At 45.7% G+C, this 22,465-nt stretch overlaps 1 protein-coding gene across 1 annotated transcript; it reads right to left on the reverse strand.

Annotated features, from left to right (window-relative positions):
* Positions 1-278: 278 nt before the first annotated feature.
* syde1 (synapse defective Rho GTPase homolog 1) lies at positions 279-20,831 on the reverse strand. The gene is made up of 14 exons (XM_006793274.3): positions 20,547-20,831; positions 8,136-8,398; positions 7,110-7,587; positions 6,689-7,027; positions 6,227-6,422; positions 5,584-5,747; positions 5,015-5,119; positions 4,839-4,927; positions 4,119-4,256; positions 3,916-4,042; positions 3,631-3,806; positions 2,604-2,859; positions 2,239-2,523; positions 279-2,081 (listed from the first exon to the last, which is right to left on the reverse strand). Exons 1-14 carry the CDS (start codon positions 20,629-20,631, stop codon positions 1,900-1,902), a joined length of 2,883 nt encoding a protein of 960 aa, XP_006793337.2. The 5' UTR covers positions 20,632-20,831; the 3' UTR covers positions 279-1,899.
* Between the last annotated feature and the right edge of the window lie 1,634 nt (positions 20,832-22,465).

The raw sequence follows: 22,465 nt of genomic DNA on the forward strand, positions 1-22,465 counted from the left end.
TTTGTCTGTTACTGGTTGCAGCTCCTTGACTCCCCCATTCTCGTAAAACAGCTGTTTTAGTGCCTTCCCTTTAAGGGGGGTTTGTTCTGATTGACTTTTTATTTTTATTTTTATTTTATTTTGTTTTATTTTATTTTTTTTATTTTAGTTGTTTTTAGGTGATTCGATGCTGTTTTATCAAGTAGGCCTGCAGAGCGAGAGCGAAGTGCATCACAAAGTGAATGGTGCACTGAGGTCGAGTGACAGCAGTGATGATATTGACCACAGCAGGCAGAAGCTTCGTTAATAAGGTGTTTAATAGCTGTTTGGGGTAATAAGACATACAGACTGTGTTCTGTTCCAACAGGAACTGTGCTTCATCACTTTGCTTCATCTGCAGACAAACGTCGTCTTCATTGTAAAAAACACAAGTGCTTATTGAAGATGTGCAAAACAGAGTAACAACAACAACAACAATAATAATAACAATAATAATACTGTCAGCAACAACAAGGAGAAAAGAGCTTCAAACTTCACAAACTCACAGTGAGAAACTCTGTACCATCAACACAGAAATTATGGCTTCAACAGTGCAAACAACACCAGATCCCCCGAAGTCCTGATACTCAGATATCCGGTGCTCGCTGCTGTGGAAGGAGCTTCCTGCACCTCCTCCACGCCTCAGAGAACCCATTCTTCACGCTGAAGCTGCAGGTCCAAAGTTTGTTGACAGTTTGGGGCCTGAACTCGGAGCTCCACAACCTCAGAGAGCAGTTGTTATTAATAACCTCAGCATGCGTGCTGTCTAACCTGACCTGGCGCTCTGCTGCCGCCCCCCTGTGAAGCCTCGTGCAGACAGTCGAGAGCTGCTCGTTTGGTGATGTCACTGATTACTGGACTTTGTGAGCTAGTGTTAGCTCACAGGCTCTGAGGCACATACTTTGGTTTCAACGTTAGACTCACCCTGAGACCGTCACCGTGCACGCTTTGAGAATAAATTCCTGTTTGGTTCAAAAAAGGAATAAATTCCTGTTTGGTTCTGGGCACAGCGCCTCCTTCAGGACGTCCTGAGCAGCTGATTTAATCAGTTTAAAGAGCGACGGAGCCTCACCTTCAGACTTCACCTTTTTCAGATTATAGTTTCCCCGTATTTAAAGATTATTTTCTATCATTTGAGGAATGAGAACATTGGTGCTTTGATGATGGGATGATGGAGGGTTGTGTGAGTTTAGATGATTTAAAGGTCACACATTTAATTGTTTCCTTTTTTAACTTTATAGTTAATCAATATAAAAACTCTCACAATGAAAAAGACTTTAAAGTCATGGTCATGAGAACATTTCCCATTTTTTTCAGATAACTATTTGTTTCATTTATTTTAACTTGAATATTCTTCTTTAAGTACAAAATACAAAACTCGTGTTTCACCAGCACCGAGATTAGTTCAGGTTTTTCTCTTCATGCTAATTATTTATTTTTTATTATTACAAGAAATGTTTTCATTATTTTTAATGTTTGCTTTTGAAATGTGTTGCAGAGTAAAATGACTCTTCTCTCTTTTTTAAAAGTCTGAAAATAAACACGTCAGGTGTTTTTTCATTACATTAAATAATTCAACATTAATTATAATTCACTGAAAAAGTTATAAAAAGTTTCTTTGATGAACTTTGAACTTTGAGCGATTATTAATGTTCATCCCTGTTGCTATGAACAGTTATTCTGCTCTCAGTGCTGAAAACAGCTGTGGAGTAAAAGGTCAGAGGTCAAGCTAACAGCTGATCTGCTTTCCCACACAAACATCATTGTAGTTTCATTTAAGCACAAAGTCAAACCATCAGAGACAAACACGTTAAAACTCAGCTGATCTGAAATTTAATGAGGTCAGATCTTCCTCCTCCTCCTGCTCCTCCTCCTCCTTCTCTACAGACAGATCTGTTTGGCGAGCTCGCGGTCCAGGTCGTGGATCAGCGCGTCAAAGTCCTTCAGGCTGAGCCGACAGTTAAACGGAGCGTCAAAGTCCAGGAAGTCATCCATGTACAGAGCTCCGCCCCCTCCTGTTGGCCACGCCCTCTTCTTCTCCTCCTCGTCTTCATCATCACTCCCTGAAAAACCAAGAGGAAGAGTCAGAGAGGAGAAAGGGCTGTCAGTCAGACACCTGTCCCCTGTCGTGATGTGACCCAGCAGGAGTCAAACATGTGACTTCAGTGACACCTGTGAAGGTTAACCATGTGTACAGGTAGACGATCAGCTGATTTTTACCTGCATCGCTCTCACTTCCTGCCACCTCATCGTAATCGGCATCCTGCCCGGTCAGAAACTCTTGTCCGCAAACGCTCCAGTCTCCCGCGTACCTGTTGATTGGCGGTGGACTCTCCAGCCGGGCCACACCGCCACGCCCTCGCCGTGACACCACCACCTCCTCTTCAGGGCTCTGTGGTAGAGCCAGGCGCAACGCAGGATGCCGCTGCTGCTGCACCAAGGGATTCTGGTGAGGGGTGGAGGAGGGAGGAGGTGAGGCGTCGGCTGGTGCTCGATGAGTCGGCACTGAGGACGAAGAACAATTGGGACGATCTTGATGGTTTCCATGGCGAGGTAAGGTATGTGGGCAGGTCTGTAGGGCTTACCTGGCCACAGTTGCAGCAGGTAGTGCAGCGCTTCGATGTGCCGTTTGAAGTCCACGGCGCTCGCCATCTCCTCGCCATGATAGAAACCCTTCGTTGATCCTCTTCCCGACTTCCCTCCTCCCCCCTTCCACGCATCTTGGGTTGGTGTGAGGAGCACAGGCCCGAAGCACACGGCGAGGTTCTGATGAGTCATCCTGTTGGCGGCACTGAAAGATGCTACGAGGCTGAGGTGGTCGAGCAGGAGCAGCAGAGTGGCCTGAAAGCGAGAGATGGCGAGGACGGTTAGTAGACAACTCAGCGGCTGACCTGCTGAAATCTGACCTGATGTCAGATTTCAGATTAACTCGTCTCAGTTTTCCCGAATGTAAAATATTCAGCCTGTTTATTTTGCTTCAAAGGTTCCAGGTTGCGAAAAGGTCAAAGGTCAGGGTGTTAGGTTGCAGCTGAAGCTGCCAGTTTTCTACCCCTCTGTAGGAGCAGGTGTTCATACAGGAAGTAAACAGGAAGCATGCGTTCATTATTCCAGACTATTCTTCCTGTTCAGAGGCTGCTGCCAACATTACCCACAATGCACCGGGAACAGCAGCTTCTGCATTAACGAAGAAGAAACGTCCCTATGAGAATGCAGTTGGTGCATTATGTCACTGGGCAGTTCTAGCGCGACATGCTCGATCAGACGAAATCAAACCTTCATCATTTGCTTTAAATGTAAACACTGTGTTCTTTATCTGTCTCACACCAACTCTGCAAACTAGAGGGGTCATAGAGGGGTCATAAAGGGGTCATAGAGGGGTCACAGCTGGGTCACAGAGACAGGAAGAAGCAGGACCAACAGCAGGCCTGCACACAGAAGAAGAAGAGTAGCATGAGGAAGAACATTGTGGGCTAGTGTCCATCAGATAGACTGAGTGAAGGTACTGCTGACTGTGGGGAGGAAGCACGACACTGTCACAGCAGGAAGCTGCGTTGTAAGAATGCTGCTGGTGCAAGATTAGCACAGTAGTGCTGCAGGAGTACTGGCTGTTACCCTTTCTGGAGGTGGCAGACAGGACAGCAGCTCCACGGTCCTTTGGGACAGTTGGGGATCAGGTGTTGCAGGTTGGACAGGTGGGGGTCGTAGGGTCATGGCCTCCCGGACCACCTGGTACAGAGTCCTAGTGATGAGGGGGGATGGCAGCTCCCGCAGGTAGTCCTTTAGAATCCCTGAGGAGGCAGGTGAGTGCAGTCACAATGAGTATGAGGACGATCAGAGGTCGGGTCAGAGTCTAGCTCAGACACAGGGTCAGGGGTCAAGTACATGTTCTCTGCTTACCTGTGATTACGTTGATGTCAGGGTAGAGGTCCTCAGACAGACAAACTGCTGAGCTGTTCCTCTCGAACCAATCCCTGAGCTCCTTCTTCACCGCAGCAGAGCCACAGAGCCTGTAAAGACCTACCACCTGACACACACACAGACACATAATCAGCTGACGGTGAAGCCGCGGCATCTTTGTCACAGCGGACTTGCACGCTAACCTTCAGTCCCCGTCGTTCGATCTCTGCCACTGTTTTCTGGATCAGCAGGGGGACGGGAGTTGCAGAGCCCTCTTTCTCCACCAGGTGGTGGAGCTCAACCCCAAACACAGAGGACGGGGTGGATGCGTCGCCGTTGGGCTGCAGACACACAATTTATGATTGAGTCTGTAGCGGCGGTGGTGGTTGGTCCACAGTTCACAGCACTTCATGCTCATCGTGGAGATGCTGATTCCCCTTTTCAGCAGCACTTGGCACCTCACAGTGGTGCAACGCCTACCAGAGGGTTTGCTGAGCACGATGCTACTGTGATTGGTCTGCCAGCTCACCTGACCTGAACCCCTATCTGGGCTTCTGTAATACTGGAGCAGCTGCAGGTGACCGTGTCTATGCTACACTGCACTGCAGCAGGCATTGATGGTGAAGGAGCCCCCACCAGGTACTGACTGTGTGAGTGAACACACCCTTGAGAAGCTGGACATTTCCATATCACAACCACCAAAATGAAAACAACAAAAAAGGCTTCAAATATTTCACTTTATGTGTAATGACTATGTGGAAGCTTACTTTTACCATTATATACGTTACTCTATTCAAAGTTTTCGAGTTGTGCTATTTGAAGAACAGTCCATACTAGCAGGACGATGTGACCCCGCCCAGCTGACCTGCTGGTTCCAGTTAAAACTAGCTGCATGTGTCAGCAGCAGCAGTGGGATTGTGTACCTGCGTGTCCCATTTCTCCTGCAGAGACAGTTTGATATAGAGAAGTCCTCTGGGCTCCAGCTTCACACAGAGCTGCTGACAGCGACTCCCTGACAAACCAAACAGTATACGATTCAGACATCACTGATAATCATAGTGTCAGCTGCATTAACAATGAACAATGTGGTATAATGAACCTTTGAAGAGAGGGGGGATGGAGACCCCACCCAGACCGCACACCCGGTTTCTAGTTGGACCACCTGAGTTGGGACTCTGCTCAGATGTTGTTTTGGGTGCACAGACTGAAAAAGGGGAGAAAAAAAATTAGTGAGCAGATTTAAATGGACACCCAAAGAATATGATGATGTTGGGGGGGGGGGGCTCGTGATCATGACATCATGACAGCTGGAGGTTGTTTAAAGTTTTTCACCAGTGATAGAAATGGAGGAATCGTCAGTTTGTCTAAAGACTACAGTGGAGACTGTCTGAAGAACTGAACCGGTTACTTGCTGTTTGTTTAAAAACATTAAGAGTTTTTTGGATAGATGAGTGTGGTCCGAGCTTTTTACAGCTTAAAAAGCACTTTGATGCAGTCAGTAACAAGATCGTGTCTCAATTAACAGAATCTCTCTTCACAGGAGATGATGTGGTTTAATACCTACATTAGAAGGGAACACACAAATTTAGGGAGTTTGTGTGTTCGCTCATACACATGAAACATTATAGGGAGCATTGGTCCTGCCTGAATGCGGCTTTGTTGTATTACCTGGTGTTAATACCACTATGCGGAGCTGCCTGGCTCGCTCTAGCTCCAGGTGGAAAGTGTGGTTTAAGGAGAGGGCCGAGCCTCGCAGCATCAGGAGGGCAGTCCGCGCTCTCGTCACCCCATCGATCTGTATCACCAGGAAGACTTCCTTACTGCCCTCTGACCTGAGACCGAACATCCAGAGAGACAGAGACAATGACTGCTCCAAAACTGAACCTAACCCTCCAGCAGGGGGCCCCCTTGGACACAACATTCACAGAAAAATGTTGTCAGTGGAGCCAGAAGTGACCAAGAGGGTGGATTAGTTTGTTAGACTGTACAGGTCTGTCCGGTGTATCACATAGACACAGACGACCTGCTAATTAGTACTCAGTCACATCCAAGTAAATTCCTAAAACTGGAGCTCAGACTTCTTGTATGGTCTGCTGGTAACCCCACAAACACCAGCCAGAGATCCAGGTTAGAAGAATGTTTATATCAGACCTGTACTCAGACAATTTACACCCTATACAGTCATGAATTAGCTGCTCGTAAAACAGCCAGTCTGAGCTTGTTGACCTGCAGTTCTCTTAATGTCCACTGGATGCTGCTGTGTTCAGATTCTGTGTTGAAGTGAATTAAAGGCTTGAAGGTATGTTTATACCTGCTGGTCTTCATCTCCTCCAGCCCCAGCAAGTGGACTGTCAATAAACCCGTCACCCGTTGGCTGCATCTCGGCGGGTCGGAGCCCACGTACAGCTGGAACGAGCTGACGTCACAGGGCCCATCCTGGGTGATCACGTGTTGAGAGGGCTGCTGTCGTGGCAGTAGTTCAGGGGAGTCCCCGTCACTGAGATACCCTGACAGGAAGACATATATGTTCTATTATAGTAGTTTTTCACTGGATTTCACTTAGAGACTCCCCACGCTTTATTGAAAATGGATGAAGATGGAATCCATGACCTTAATGAGGTTCTGGCAAGGTCAGAAATATCAGGAAGATACACAGATTTCTGTGAAATACAGTCACAGACGCTATCAGTTTACTCCTGAATCCTGCCCAGAGCCATGAAAGTTCCTGCTCTACATCTGAGCTAACCTCTTCCCCCCCCCCCGAGCGGTTTACCTCCTTTACTGGCTGAACATCCTCTTGATGACCGTCGCTGTGGTCGGGCTGGAGAGGTGGAGCTGTCCAGATGATACTTGCTGATCACGTTCTGGTTGGAGAGCGCCAATAACGATGCCGTGCTCTTACCAGCCGACTCCTCTCCGCATCCTCTGTTGTCATTTGTTTGCCGCTGGGCCCGAGAAGATGAGCGGAGGCTGAGTTTCCGGCGCAGCTCGGGAAGTTTCTTCATCTTTAGAGAGAGTTTTCTTACCGTACCAGGAGACCTCAACCTGTCAATCATACTTCCTGACACACCCCCTTTCTTTTGGGAGGCGGGACTAGAGTCTGGAGGAGAGTCTGAAGCAGGGCGAGATGAAGAACGCCAATGAAGACAAAACCTGAGCAATGTGGCGACAGCAGGTGAAACAGGAAGTCTTACCTGTATTTTCTGCTTGGATGTCATCGATATGGTGACTGACACTTGGATTGGGGAGGCTGGAGCACTGAAAGTCCTCCAGTGGGCTGGCACTGCTACAACCTCCGCCCACGTCTGTTCCAGCACTAGGCTCATCTTTTTTTGCCCTCCGCTTCCATACATCCTCGTCCCGGCGTAGACCTCCTAAGTCCTCCTCCTCAGGGATCGGGTTGTACCAGATGTTGCTGCCACTGTCCTCCTGGGGGTCGCACACTTCATCTGAAGTCTTTCCTGAGGAAAGCACCCAGGCTCGGCTGCTGCGATCCAGGCTCTGCAGGTAGGCACGCTGGCCAGACAGCTTGGCACTGACGGAGGTGGAGGGAGATTCAGCGGGGTCCCCTGCTGGGTAGTAGGATTCCTGTTGCATTGCTGTGCTAACACAGGACGCACTGGTCTTATCCCAGGCCAGACTGGTGCACATCCTGTCAGCACACTGCTGCATCTGCAAACCATGACAATAACGAGTGGACACATCACTGAAGGGAGAGAAGGAATAGAATGAGGAGTCAAACCACCATCAGATCCAGGACGAGGTGTCCATCTACCAGCAGCACAATCTCTGCCCAACAACCTTGCAACTGTTATTTCTGGGAAGGGTACATATTTTTCTGTTTTCCCTGTTAAAAATCCATGCCCAACACAAATAAGTGCATTGTTTTAATACGTGGGAATGTATTAATGAAGGTACCTGAATTGAGACCCAACCACCATGGACATCGTAGCTGGAGGAATAGGAGGAGAACATAGAGAACTACCAGGAGGACAAAGACTAAGGATTACCAGGAGAAGAACAATGATTAAGGATTAGCAGTGGAAGTAGAAAGACTAAAGATTACTAGGAAGGTAAAGCCCAATTATTAGCAGGACAAGAACAAAGATGGTGGACAGAACAAAAACTGAAGCAGCAGTAAAGGTCTGACTATTAGCAAAAGAAGGGACAAAGGAGGATAGCAGTGTGAAGGCTCGGTCATATAGATAGTGTGCTATTACCTTGTCTTGCACCAGCCTGTGGCTCGAGGCCTGCCCAGATGCCTCCTGAGATATCCCTGTGGGTCTCTCCTGGTCTGAGAGTGTGATGGTGGAGCTTGGGGTCAAGAAGGTGGGTGGAGCTGCAGAGCCCTGACGCGCCCACTGCTGTTTCTTCGCCACTGTGATATGGTTTCGAGGAGGCGATGGGGGGTCGGGGTCTGTAAGTGTTGGCGACGATGGTGAGGAAGAGGACTGGAAGACATTGTCGGGCCGGACTGGAGCCTCTGTAGTAAACAAACAGCTATTATTATGGGCTGGATCAGGACGTTTGGTGCTATCAAAGTGGTGAGGTGGGTGAGTTTGATCTGCACACACTGGTCCAGATCAGATGATAGGAAGCAAAAGTTGCCCCTCCCTGAGCCTGGTTATGCCGGAGGTTTCTTCCTGTTACACGTTTTTCTTTCGCACTGTTGCTCGCCTGCTCGTGTCTCATGGTTGTGTCAGATTGTCCAGCGTTTTTGAGTTTTTGGACTTTCAAGTTTTGGTTTGTAGAAATATTTTGTTTTGATTCCTAGTTGCCTTGCTTTGCATATTATTATTGTATTTGGTCATTAATGTATCTGTGTCGTCCTCATGTAGTGAGCTCACTTCACTTTTGCTTTGAGAGTTAGTGTTCCTCGTGCTTTGATTTTAGTCTGTGATTTGGTTCAGCTGTGTCTCCATCTGCACAGCTGTCTCCTCTTGGTTACCCTCCTGTCACTGTCCTTCAACAGAACATTTGTTCCCCTTACCCCAGTCTTCTGCTAGCATTTCCTCTGTTTTTGGACTTTGTGATTTACCTTTGGGATTTCCTGCATTCACTCAATAAGAGTTCAGCTTTGTCTGTCTTCATGACTCCTCTGACACCTACAGCCTTCTGACATGTTGGAGTTTCTCTGTAATATTACAGGGTTTTTACTTTGACATATAAAGTGCTCTCAGCTGACCTTTGTTTTGATTTGAAGCTGAATAAATAAAATGAAGTTTAGCGCAGCAGGCTCTGACTGAAGGTCTGATTTCCTGTTGATGGTCATATCAGGGATACGGGGCTAGCGATTTTTCCAGTCGGGCTACCAAAATCTATCTCTGCCCTGCCCGTCGGGCTATCATAGGAAGGAAAAATATATGTCAGTGCTTTTGCGTTCTTTCGGAAATGTAGCTGGGTAATTATGTCATTGGCATCGGTGAGCCACTGTCAATATGTGACATATTGAAATCGCGTTTGAATTTGCGCTTGTTTTTTGCTTTCACTTTGCAATCGCGCGAACTGTGTATAGAGAGCGACGACAGCACTGATTGGTGAGTGACGATAATTTGCGCACCAATTCCTCTGACATCATCTTATCAATCGTTAGCTTACTATGCAAACATGACAAGTGAAATCTCCCGCAGCTTAAACATGTGAGAGGTTGATCGCGCAGAGAATCGCTGAGCGTTATGTTAGTGTCTGTGTAAAAGCAGCAGGATATATATTTTAGTTCTGCTGAGCCAAATAAGACAGGTCAGGGTGAAGAAGTAACAGCCAAAGGAAAGCTTACCACAAAACGGAAAAGTTATGACAAATCAGACTATAAGGCAAAAAGAAAGTGCAGCTTTATGGTTTCATGGACAAAAGAATTTCTGTGGCTGCAATATGACGAGCTAAATAACCAGGGCTGCACATAAGTGGTTCGCAGGTGCGCATTCGCTGTCAAAATAAAAAACGCGCACAAGATAAGAAGTTGCAACGCGTGTTTGCGTACATAAGATTTTCAGGAGGAGGACAGACATTTGTGTAGAACTCTTAAAGATGTCGAAGAAGCTCCTTTAAGCAATTACTTTGGTGTTCCTCCACCTCCAAAGAAATGTCAGAAGGAGTCCGAACCACAAAAGAAGCGTATTCTCGGAAAAGTGGTTGCAGGAGGTGAGCTGGCTTCAAACAAATGATGAACGCACAGAGATTTGGTGCAGAATGTGCCGTGAAAATCCCACTCTAGCGGACAAAAACAGCCTTTTATATGGACGCAAACGCGTGCTGCAACTTCTTATCTGGTGCGCGTCTTTTATTTTGACAGCGAATGCGCACCTGCGGACCACTTATGTGCACCCGTGTAAATAACATAATGTTCTGCCGGGTGTGTTGTTGGTTTTCCCTCAATTTCAATTCAATTCAATTCAATTTTATTTATATAGCGCCAAATCACAACAAATGTCGCCTCAAGGCGCTTCATAGATACAGAGAAAAGCCCAACAATCATATGACCCCCTATGAGCAAGCACTTTGGCGACAGTGGGAAGGAAAAACTCCCTTTTAACAGGAAGAAACCTCCGGCAGAACCAGGCTCAGGGAGGGGCGGCCATCTGCTGCGACCGGTTGGGGTGAGAGAAGGAAGACAGGATAAAGACATGCTGTGGAAGAGAGACAGAGATTAATAACAGATACGATTCAATACAGAGAGGTCTGTTAACACATAGTGAGTGAGAAAGGTGACTGGAAAGGAAAAACTCAATGCATCATGGGAATCCCCCGGCAGCCTACATCTATTGCAGCATAACTAAGGGAGGATTCAGGGTCACCTGGTCCAGCCCTAACTATATGCTTTAGCAAAAAGGAAAGTTTTAAGCCTAATCTTAAAAGTAGAGATAGTGTCTGTCTCCCGAATCCAAACTGGAAGCTGGTTCCACAGAAGAGGGGCCTGAAAACTGAAGGCTCTCCCTCCCATTCTACTTTTAAATACTCTAGGAACAACAAGTAGGCCTGCAGAGCGAGAGCGAAGTGCTCTAATAGGGTGATATGGTACTACAAGGTCATTAAGATAAGATGGGGCCTGATTATTTAAGACCTTGTATGTGAGGAGCAGGATTTTGAATTCAATTCTGGATTTAACAGGAAGCCAAAACAGGAGAAATATGCTCTCTTTCTAGTCCCTGTCAGTACTCTTGCTGCAGCATTTTGGATTAACTGAAGGCTTTTCAGTGAGTTTTTTGGACATCCTGATAATAATGAATTGCAGTAGTCCAGCCTGGAAGTAATAAATGCATGAACTAGTTTTTCAGCGTCACTCTGAGACAGGATATTTCTAATTTTAGAGATGTTGCGCAAATGGAAGAACGCAGTCTTACATATTTGTTTAATATGTGCGTTGAAGGACATATCCTGGTCAAAAATGACTCCAAGGTTCCTCACAGTGTTACTGGAGGCCAAGGTAATGCCATCCAGAGTAAGAATCTGGTTAGATACCAAATTTCTAAGCTTTTCAGCGCCGAGTACAATGACCTCAGTTTTATCTGAGTTGAGAAGCAGAAAGTTAGTGGCCATCCAGGTCTTTATGTCTTTAAGACATTCCTGCAGTTTAACTAATTGATGTGTGTTATCTGGCTTCATGGACAGATAGAGCTGGGTGTCATCTGCATAGCAGTGAAAATGTATGCTATGTCTTCTAATGATGCTGCCTAGGGGAAGCATGTATAATGTAAACAGAATTGGTCCTAGCACTGAACCCTGTGGAACTCCATAATTAACCTCAGTGTGTGAAGAGGACTCTCCATTTACATGCACAAATTGGAGTCTATTAGATAGATATGATACAAACCACTGCAGTGCAATACCTGTAATACCTACAGCATGTTCTAATCGCTCTAATAGAATATTATGGTCAACAGTATCGAATGCTGCACTAAGGTCAAGAAGGACAAGCACAGAGATGAGTCCACTGTCAGAGGCCATAAGAAGATCATTTGTAACCTTCACTAAAGCTGTTTCTGTGCTGTGATGAGCTCTGAAACCTGACTGAAACTCTTCAAATAAACCATTCCTCTGCAGATGATCTGTTAGCTGTTTGACAACTACTCTTTCAAGGATTTTTGATATGAAACGAAGGTTGGAGATTGGCCTATAATCAGCTAAGTCTGCTGGGTCTAGAGATGGCTTTTTGAGTAAAGGTTTAACTGCAGCCACCTTGAAGGCCTGTGGTACATAGCCGATTATTAGAGATAGGTTGATCATATATAAGATCGAAGAATTAATCAATGGCAGAACTTCTTTGAGCAGTTTTGTAGGAATGGGGTCTAAAAGACACGTTGATGGTTTGGAGGAAGTAATTATTGACGTTAACTCAGAAAGATCGATTGGAAAAAAAGAGTCTAACTTAACATCAATGGAACTAAGAGTAGCTGTAGATAATATTATATCTGTGGGATGATTATTGGTAATTTTTTCTCTAATGATAAAAATTTTATTTGTGAAGAAGTTCATGAAGTCATCACTAGTTAACGTTAAAGGGATGGTTGGCTCAAAAGAGCTCTGGCTTTTTGTCAGCCTGGCTACAGTGCTGAAGAGAAACCTGGGGTTGTTCTTATTTTCTTCAATCAGTGACGAATAGTAAGCTGTTCTGGCTTTGCGGAGGGCTTTCTTATAAAGCAACAAACTATTTCTCCAGGCTAAATGATGATCCTCTAAATTTGTGACACGCCATTTCCTCTCCAGATTACGAGTCGTCTGCTTGAGGGTACGTGTTTGAGAATTATACCACGGGGTCATGTACTTCTGATTAGAGACCTTAGTTTTCACTGGAGCTACAGTATCCAGAGTCGTACGTAGTGAGGAGGTGAAATTATTAACAAGATAATCGACCTCTGTTGGGGTAGCGTTCAGATAGCTGCTCTGCTCTGTGTTGGTACAGGGCATTGACGATGATAACAGTGGCTGGATTATATTCTTAAACTTAGTTACAGCGCTTTCAGAAAGACATCTACTTTGATAAAGTCCACTCTCCACTGCTGCGTAATCAATTATTGTAAATGTAAATGTTATCAAGAAATGATCAGACAGGAGAGGGTTTTCAGGAAACACTGTTAAATGTTCAGTTTCTATGCCATATGTTAAAACCAGATCTAGAGTGTGATTAAAGTGGTGGGTGGGTTCTTTTACATTTTGAGAGAAACCAATTGAGTCTAACAACAGATTAAATGCCATGTTGAGGCTGTCATTTTTAGCATCTACATGGATGTTAAAATCACCCACAATAATTATTTTATCTGAGCTCAGAACTAAATCAGATATAAAGTCTGAGAAATCAGACATAAACTCTGTGTAAGGCCCAGGTGGACGATAGATGATAACAAGTAAGACTGGTTTCTGAGTTTCACAGCTGGGGTGGATAATGTTAAGCATCAGGCTTTCAAATGAATTAAAAGTCTGTCTTGGTCTTTCATTAATTAATAGACTGGTGTGAAAAATTGCTGCCACACCGCCCCCTCGACCTGTGCTTCGAGATTTCTGGTAGTTAGAATGACTCGGGGGTGTTGATTCATTTAAGCTAACATAATCATCCTGCTGCAACCAGGTTTCTGTAAGGCAGAGTAAATCAATTTGTTGATCATTTATTAAGTCATGTACTAACAGAGACTTGGAAGAGAGAGACCTAATATTTAATAATCCACATTTCACTGTTTTACTCTTTGGTTCAGATGTGGATACTGTATTGTTCTTTCTTTGTAAATGTTTAAGTTGTTTGTTGCTGGTTTTTAGTTTGTTTTTTGTCTTTTTGGAAGCAGACACAGTCTCTATGGAGATGGGTTTTTGGGGGGGTAGCAGGAGGAGAGAAGCTGCAGAGAGGCGTGTAAGACTGCAACTCTGCTTCCTGGTCCCAACTCTGGATAGTCATGTTTTGAGGGGTTTAATAAATTTGTCCATATTTCTAGAAATGAGAGCTGCTCCATCCAAAGTGGGATGGATGCCATCTCTCCTAACAAGACCAGGTTTCCTCCAGAAGGTTTGCCAATTATCTATGAAGCCCACATCGTTTCTGGGACACCACTCAGACAGCCAGCAATTTAAGGAGAACATGCGGCTAAACATGTCACTCCTGGTCTGATTGGGGAGGGGACCAGAGAAAACTACAGAGTCCGACATTGTTTTGGCAAAGTTGCACACCGATTCAATATTGATTTTAGTGACCTCCGATTGGCGTAACCGGGCGTCATTACTGCCGACGTGAATTATGATTTTATTGAATTTACGTTTACCCTTAGCCAGCAGTTTTAAATTTCCTTCAATGTCGCCTGCTCTGGCCCCTGGAAGACAATTGACTATGGTTGCCGGTGTCTCTAGCTTCACATGTCTGAGAACAGAATCACCAATTACCAGAGTTTGACCCCCAGCGGGTGTGTCACCGAGTGGGGAAAAACGGTTAGACACATGAACGGGTTGGTGGTGTACCTGGGGCTTCTGTTTAGGACTACGCTTCCTCCTCACCGTTACCCAGCCTTTCCCCAGCTGCTTGGGGTCTGCCGGGGAACAGCTAGCGGGGCCTACGCTATCTTCGGCTGCACCAGCTACAGGGGCCTGGCTAGCTAAGGGTGAGTGCAAGGTGCGAAGCCGAGTCTCCAGATCAGTAATCCTGGCCTCCAGAGCTGCAAATATGCTACATTTGTTACAGATATCATTACCGCTAAAGGAGGCCGAGGAGTAACTAAACATCTGACACAATGAGCAAGAAAGTGCAGAAGGGACAGGTGAAGTAGCCATGGTGCTAACGGGTCGGCTACGAGCTAAGCTAGCGAAACAGTACAGAGACAGTGAGTGACAGTGAGTGAATACTTTGGCTATAAATTAGGTAGTGAGTACACAGAAAGTGTGCTTCGGATGAAGCACGTGAAGATTATACTGTGAAAAAAAAGAATGTATTTAGAAGTTGTTAATTAAACTGCTAAGCAAATAAGCTACTCAGAAACACCACTGTGTTTGAGCAGGAACAGGAAGTGATACTATACCACAGAGCGAGCGAACACCAAGTGACAGCGCCACCGACAGGAATTGCATGGCACACAGGATGCTGTTCTGAGTCGAAACGCGCCTTTGTTACTGGGACCAGTCATTTTAAGAAAGGCCCCAATTAGAACCCATGAGAAATGCAAGAAATGCATTATTGCTCAGTCTGCAATATCTTTCCCAGAACGAACACCAATTACAAATAACATACTAAAAATAAACCTGAAGATCTGTTTAGACCAGCGTACTATGTTGCAAAGAGTGAACTACCACTGGCACAATGTAGCAGTCTTTGCAAACTTCAAAAAGCAAATGGCCTCGATCTTGGTTCCACTTGCCTCTTACCCGTGACTTCAGTGGAAATTTCAGATTGAGGATCTGACACAGACTGATTCATGTCCTACACAGTTCTTACACGTTCATAGAAATGTCTGTTCAATTAGAACCAAGTATTTGAGTTGATGATTGTAATCTTTATACAATGTTATAATTTGTGTTTCAACAATTTTTTGATTAATGTTTTGTTTCCTTTACAATATTATACTTAATGTATAATATTGTAACGGAAACAAAACAGGAAACAAAACATCAAACATCAAAAAAATTGCTCTCTTTTTTATTCGGGCTACTTAAATTAATTTTGGGCTACCAAAAACTGAAGAGTCCCTGCCCGAAGGGCTACCAGGGATTTTGAAATTTTGCGAGCCCTGCATATGATCAGCTGTTGCTGTGAAGGAAAGTGGAACGTTTCTCTGTCACATCCTATACATGTAGATTACTGTTCCAGCCCTCAGCACAGACCCTGTGTGTGTGTGTGTGTGTGTGTGTGTGTGTGTGTGTGTGTGTGTGAGATCCTCGTGACGGTCTGCAAAGTAGCTGTCTGAGCTGCATGAATACACTCTGTTTGTTTCTGTGTGTGTTTCAGCATCTGTAAATGTGACGTGTGTTCTGAGTTTATGTGTTAAATGCCATGAATGCACCATTGTGACTTCTCATTGGGTAAAGTCAGTAACCTCTGCATTCAGGCTCCCCCACCAAGAGAATCTAAGAGAAGTCCGAATTCAGGACTGCGTTCAGGACCCCTCAAACTGTTTTAAAGTGGTTTGGATGGTGCTCGAGTATTCTCGAGGGTCAGTTATCAGCTGGTGTGGCTTCCTGTAGTTAAACTGTAGTTAAACAAAGTCCCGAAGGACATCAGGATCATAGCTAAAGTAGGATGAGCTAAAGAAATCCCTCCTGGAGGTTAGGATCACTCTCTTTCACTTTGCAGGTTAAAACATCGTCACGCACACGCGACGTCCTTTCAATGCATTTGTTTTACACTGAATAAGACCAAGCTACAACACGAAGGCTAGCTGTTCTCCTTGTGTTCTCAGCACAGCCCCTTTGGACTGAAAACGGGCCCAGACAGGAAGTGACACTCTGCAGAGGTTGTCCCTCGTTTCCTGTCATCAGAGACGAGAGCGTGAGCGCTAATAATAGTCCATCTGTTTTTCATTTCAACGGTCCTACAAACAGCGATCACTGTGGGGCGGGGGCGGGGGAGTTAGGGCGTAGAGTGGAGTGGTGGGGGTGGTAGGGTGAATAAACAGCTGTGACTGTGCAGATGTGAATGAAGTCTCTGTGTTTAAAACCAAACACACTGCTGTCTATTCACTATTCATTACAGCCTACACACACACACACACACACACACACACACACACACACACACACACACACACACACACACACACACACACACACTCTTTCTAAACAAACTGTGTTTCAGACACTTTCATTTAAAGGCTCTTAAAGGGCCAGTTCCCTGAAAATCCTCCTCTGACCTTTTGTCTGCTTCAACTTTGACCTTTGACCCACATGTTTACATCAGAAGCTCAGTGAGTGAGTTTCAGGATGACCTTCGAACCATCAGACTGACCTCCGCATTGGTTTAATGTGTTCACTCCGGCTCGCTCCATGAATCGCAGCGTGCATGTCAGCGTGTGTGAGCTGAAGGAAGAAGCCATCGAGCTCGTTTTCTGTGAAGTTTAATCTTTGCGTCCACACGGGAACATGTTCGTGTCCACACGTGAACATGTTTGTGTCCACATGTTTACATGTTCACCTGCGTGGTTTTAAAAGTCCTTACACATAATGTTTGAAGTGTTAATATGAAATAAAGCCATCGTGTTCACTGAGATTCATATCTGAAACTTTTACTCAACATCCCAGATAGATAAACAGGAAGAAACCACACACAGGCCTAATGACAGGAAGTGGCTAACTGACCCAGATTTTCTACAGAAAGCTGACAATGTGCGACTGTCCAGGATCTGGATCTGGTCATGATTTCAAACCAGGACTGAGGAGGACCTGTGACACTGCTTCAGTCTGAACCCTACTGAGGATTTACCTGGAAGTGTAGCTACACGTCGCGTTATTGGTCGGTCTGTGGAGCAGCATCTGTTCCTCCTGTTTACTTAAAGCTTTTCCTCTGGGGTTTCAGAAGTTACCAGAGGATAATGATCATTACTTTAGCGTAAGGACTCCCAGATGTCAGAGAGAGATCAGTAAAACAATCAGGATGGACACGAGCGGAAGAACAAAGAAATGGAAAACTTAAGGGAACAAATATGTCTGCCCCTCACCACAACAAAGAGCGAGGACTCTGTAGTAGAAAAGTCTCAGACTTCATTTCTTTGGCTGCAACTGCTGATGAAACAGCAGGACAAGAGCACAGCCATGAACTCGTGATGCACCTGCATGAAGCTCTGCACAGAAGAAATCCGGAGCGAAACATCATGTTTTCACATGGCACTGAGCAGTGACATCGCAGTGACATCATGAGCATTCGGTCCATTCATTGGCTGTTTGTCTGTTGTTATAGAAACAGAAGACGTCACTGCTCTGTGTGTGTGTGGAAGAGTTCGGCCCTGAGCCCAGAGTCGTGATCCAGAGCAGACCTGCTCTAAAAATAAAGTGAGGAGGAGGTCTGAGCATGCACTGAGGAAGCTCGTTGAGGACTCTCTCAGAGAACCGAGGTCATGTGGCAACATTTTTCCTCTCCACAGTCTCTGATGCAAGAGCGCAACTCTGCAGCGCACTGCGTTCACAAAAGGATCTAACGTACATATTAGTGAAAACAGCACCGCAAATCCACACTCTGAGTTCCCTCGGATGTGACGTGACGGCTGATTGGCTCAGGTAAAAGTGTACTGTGCTGGTGTTCCAGATGTGCAGGTGTACCTTCACCTTCTCTGACAGTTACAGGAAAGCGCACTCGTGTTTCTTATTGTTCCAAGCTGAGAAACATGTTATAAACAAGCTCCAGCAACACACAAGGTCACATAGATCCATCAGAGCATGAATGTTAGACAGAACACACATACATGGTATAAAGTGCTTGAGTGCTCAGAATAGAAAAACACTTTGTAAGAAGCAGACAACACAACATCAGATGTGTTTGACACAGCAAGAGTTTCAGTCAGGTTTCAGAGTTCATCACAGCACAGAAACAGCTTTAGTGAAGGTTACAAATGATCTTCTTATGGCCTCTGACAGTGGACTCATCTCTGTGCTTGTCCTTCTAGACCTCAGTGCAGCGTTCGATACTGTCGACCATAATATCCTATTAGAGCGATTAGAACATGCTGTAGGTATTACAGGTATTGCAGTGCAGTGGTTTGTATCATATCTATCTAATAGACTCCAATTTGTGCATGTAAATGGAGAGTCCTCTTCACACACTGAGGTTAATTATGGAGTTCCACAGGGTTCAGTGCTAGGACCAATTCTGTTTACATTATACATGCTTCCCCTAGGCAGCATCATTAGAAGACATAGCATACATTTACACTGCTATGCAGATGACACCCAGCTCTATCTGTCCATGAAGCCAGATAACACACACCAATTAGTTAAACTGCAGGAATGTCTTAAAGACATAAAGACTTGGATGGCCGCTAACTTTCTGCTTCTTAATTCAGATCAAACTGAGGTTATTGTACTCAGCCCTGAAAAGCTTAGAAATATGGTATCTAACCAGATTCTTACTCTGGATGGCATTACCTTGGCCTCCAGTAACACTGTGAGGAACCTTGGAGTCATTTTTGACCAGGATATGTCCTTCAACGCACATATTAAACAAATATGTAAGACTGCTTTCTTCCATTTGTGCAACATCTCTAAAGTTAGAAATATCCTGTCTCAGAGTGACGCTGAAAAACTAGTTCATGCATTTATTACTTCCAGGCTGGACGACTGTAATTCATTATTATCAGGATGTCCAAAAAACTCCCTGAAAAGCCTTCAGCTAATCCAAAATGCTGCAGCAAGAGTCCTGACAGGGACTAGAAAGAGAGAGCAGATTTCTCCTGTTTTGGCTTCCTGTTAAATCCAGAATTCAAAATCCTGCTCCTCACATACAAGGTCTTAAATAATCAGGCCCCATCTTATCTTAATGACCTTGTAGTACCATATCACCCTATTAGAGCACTTCGCTCCCGCTCTGCAGGCCTACTTGTTGTTCCTAGAGTATTTAAAAGTAGAATGGGAGGCAGAGCCTTCAGTTTTCAGGCCCCTCTTCTGTGGAACCAGCTTCCAGTTTGGATTCGGGAGACAGACACTATCTCTACTTTCAAGATTAGGCTTCAAACTTTCCTTTTTGCTAAAGCATATAGTTAGGGCTGGACCAGGTGACCCTGAATCCTCCCTTAGTTATGCTGCAATAGGTGTAGGTTTGTCCTCCTCTCCTCACCACAAGTGGTCGCAGCAGATGGCTCCGCCCCTCCCAGAGTGTTGGAGGTTTCTTCCTGTTAAAAGGGAGTTTTTTCCTTCTTACTGCTAAGTGCCTACTCATAGGGGTCATAGAGTTGTTGGGGTTTTCTTTGTATGTATTATTGTCTTTATCTTACAATATCAAACACCCTGTTGGCGACTGTTGTTGTTGTGATTTGGCGCTATTGAATTCAATTGAACACCACACACACCAACACAGTGAGCTGTTGATGTGATTACTGGCATGTGAGTGAAAAGGTCTAATATAGATTGATGGTTTGGGTGGCCACGTTGACTGGAAACGCGTGGACATTCACCCTGAAACATCTGAGGACTGGACGGCAGAGACGAGGACGCCGACCTTGGCCTCTGTTAGCGTGTTAGCACGAGGTCGTCTGCTCATCCGTGGGTCATGCTGACCTCCACTCTTTGCTGAGAATGCAAACGCAGAGCGTCAGAGTCATGTGTCCTGACGAAGGCTGCGATGAAAACAGACTCTCCCTGTGCTCTGCTCCAGCTCTGATCAGACACTGTTTGCCCAATCAGATGTGACCTGAGACGCCTGAGGTCATGAGGTCAACGCTGATTCCAACAGCAGAACTTTATTTAAACAAACTCTTTCATAAGAATGGTCCTCTGCCTTAGTTTCCCGCCCACTTCAGGGATGAGAGCAGTTCATCCCTCAAGTTTGGGACGCCGCAGGAAGCTTGCCGTGAGCGTGCTCACAGTGCCTTTAATCTGTGATAGGAAGCAGCTTCATCACATGAAGGCATTGTGAGGTGTTCACTGCCCTCACTTCATAAACTTTATTCTGACATTAAAGGTAGCGTGAGGCATTTACAGGCTGCATGTAAGTGAAGGAAAAGTGAGTTTCAGCTGCTTACCGCTCAGTTTGGGGTCGGTCTTCCTGCGGCTTCTGTCTCTGCCTCTCAGCCTGGAGAAGGTCCTCTTCAGCAGGGGCTCAGCCATCGTGCACCTCCCTCTCCTCCTCCTGCTCCTCCTGAGTCGGGAGGTGCTGGGAGGAGAGTGGAGTCAGTAATCCAGCAGGAGAGCAGGAGATAGAGCTCCTTCTCCTCGAACTCCTCGTCTCCTCCTTCGTTCTCAGAGCTGTTCAACAGGAAATGAATTCCTCGCATTCTTTCCCAAACTCCCCCTTCGCCCCTCTCCGCCCCATGCTCCTCCTCCCACTCTCCTCCCTCTGCAGGGACACAGGGAGAGCTGCACTGAGGCATCATGGGAGGTGTAGTTCCGCTCCAAACAAGTGCTCAGTTTCTCTTCAGTTGATGATTTTAAAAGTGATTCTTAACACTCATGTTGACGGGCAGTGAGGGCGACTCCCACGTCATCGGTGACACTCGTCTTCTTCTACTGTCTAATTCAGGGTCATTAACCAGATCCTGGGGAGGACCTGTAAACTCAACACAGAGAAGCCCTGAATGCAAAACCCAGGACTGTGCTGCTCTCTGTCCATCTACCGATCTGTAAGAAATAAAATCTGACGGATCGAACTCACGACTCAGCTCTTACGCCCTCTGCTGGAAGGAAACGGGAACAAAGAGGCTGAAGGTGAAACCAGGTTTAGGTGCAGGAGGAGGGGGAGGAGCTTTGGAGGTCTCTTGGTTTCTTTAGTTTTGTAGAACACAAAGTGGGAGTGAAAGCTGGAGGTCGCCTCAGCTCCCAGTGACCTGAGGTAGTCTCCTCACGCTTGCATTCACAGGTGTAACCAAAGTAAACTCACTTCCTGTGTGAGCCGAACTGCATGTTGTCTGGAGCTGAGCCTGTCAGGCAGCAGGTAACTCACCTGTGCTGGAAGCTGAGTCTGACTTCAGGTGTCTCAGCAGGAGGCGAAATCTGTAAATCCTTTATTTCTGTGTCTCAGTGGAGGTAAAGGAGCGAGGAGTAACATCCACGTGACAGGAAGGAGAGCGCCGAGGTTTGGACACGGAGCTGCAAACAGAGACCAGACAAATGGCTAAGAGCTTCCTCCTCTTCATCAGCACTAAGGTGTTTGGGGGTCTAGGACCTCCAACGCTCTCAGTGAGCTTTCCCATGTGACAGCAGACAGCCAACGAGGTGACATCACTCTGAGCTGTAACCAGGTATTTAACCCACTCAGAGGCAGGGGAGCCTGTGGGCCTCCTTACTCACCTGTCCCTCCTCTGTGTTTGAGGCTGCCTCTATGGCCCTCACTTCACCAGAAAGTCGACACAATGTTTCCTGAATCTTCATCGATCAGCTGACTCATCTGTGTGATGGTGACTATCAACAACCAGCACCAAACTTAAATCTACAATTAAAGATAAAGACCAATCGTAAAACATTATGTGAACATCAGCAGGTATGAAATCACCCATACTGACCAATCAGATCTCAGGAAACTGCGTCACCACTCCCTCAGCTCAGCAGGTCTGAAGTCTTTGTGTTTGATCAGTAACAGAATTTTATTCTTTATCTTACAGAACTCAGTTTTCTGTGAGCATGAAAATCTGATCCTAATGCAGAGCAGCTGTTTATCAGACCCACAGCTCAGAACATCACAGCTGGTCTTTAATCAGTCACTCGATTAGTCTGTCACACACACACAGACACACACACAGACACACACACACACTCTCTCACACACAGACACACACACACACACACACACACACACACAGTCATATGTTTCTAATTTAACCACTCTCCTTCCAGGACACCTGTTCGTATGTGTGATTGGTTAGATGCTGACAGCCCCGCCTCTTCCATGTGAACCTGTTTTAACACTTGGCGTTCACTCTTAGTTAGAAATATCCTGTCTCAGAGT

The sequence above is a fragment of the Neolamprologus brichardi genome, chromosome 8, assembly GCF_056152115.1.
Source record: "Neolamprologus brichardi isolate AB-2024 chromosome 8, ASM5615211v1, whole genome shotgun sequence".
Classification (NCBI taxonomy): Eukaryota; Metazoa; Chordata; class Actinopteri; order Cichliformes; family Cichlidae; genus Neolamprologus; species Neolamprologus brichardi.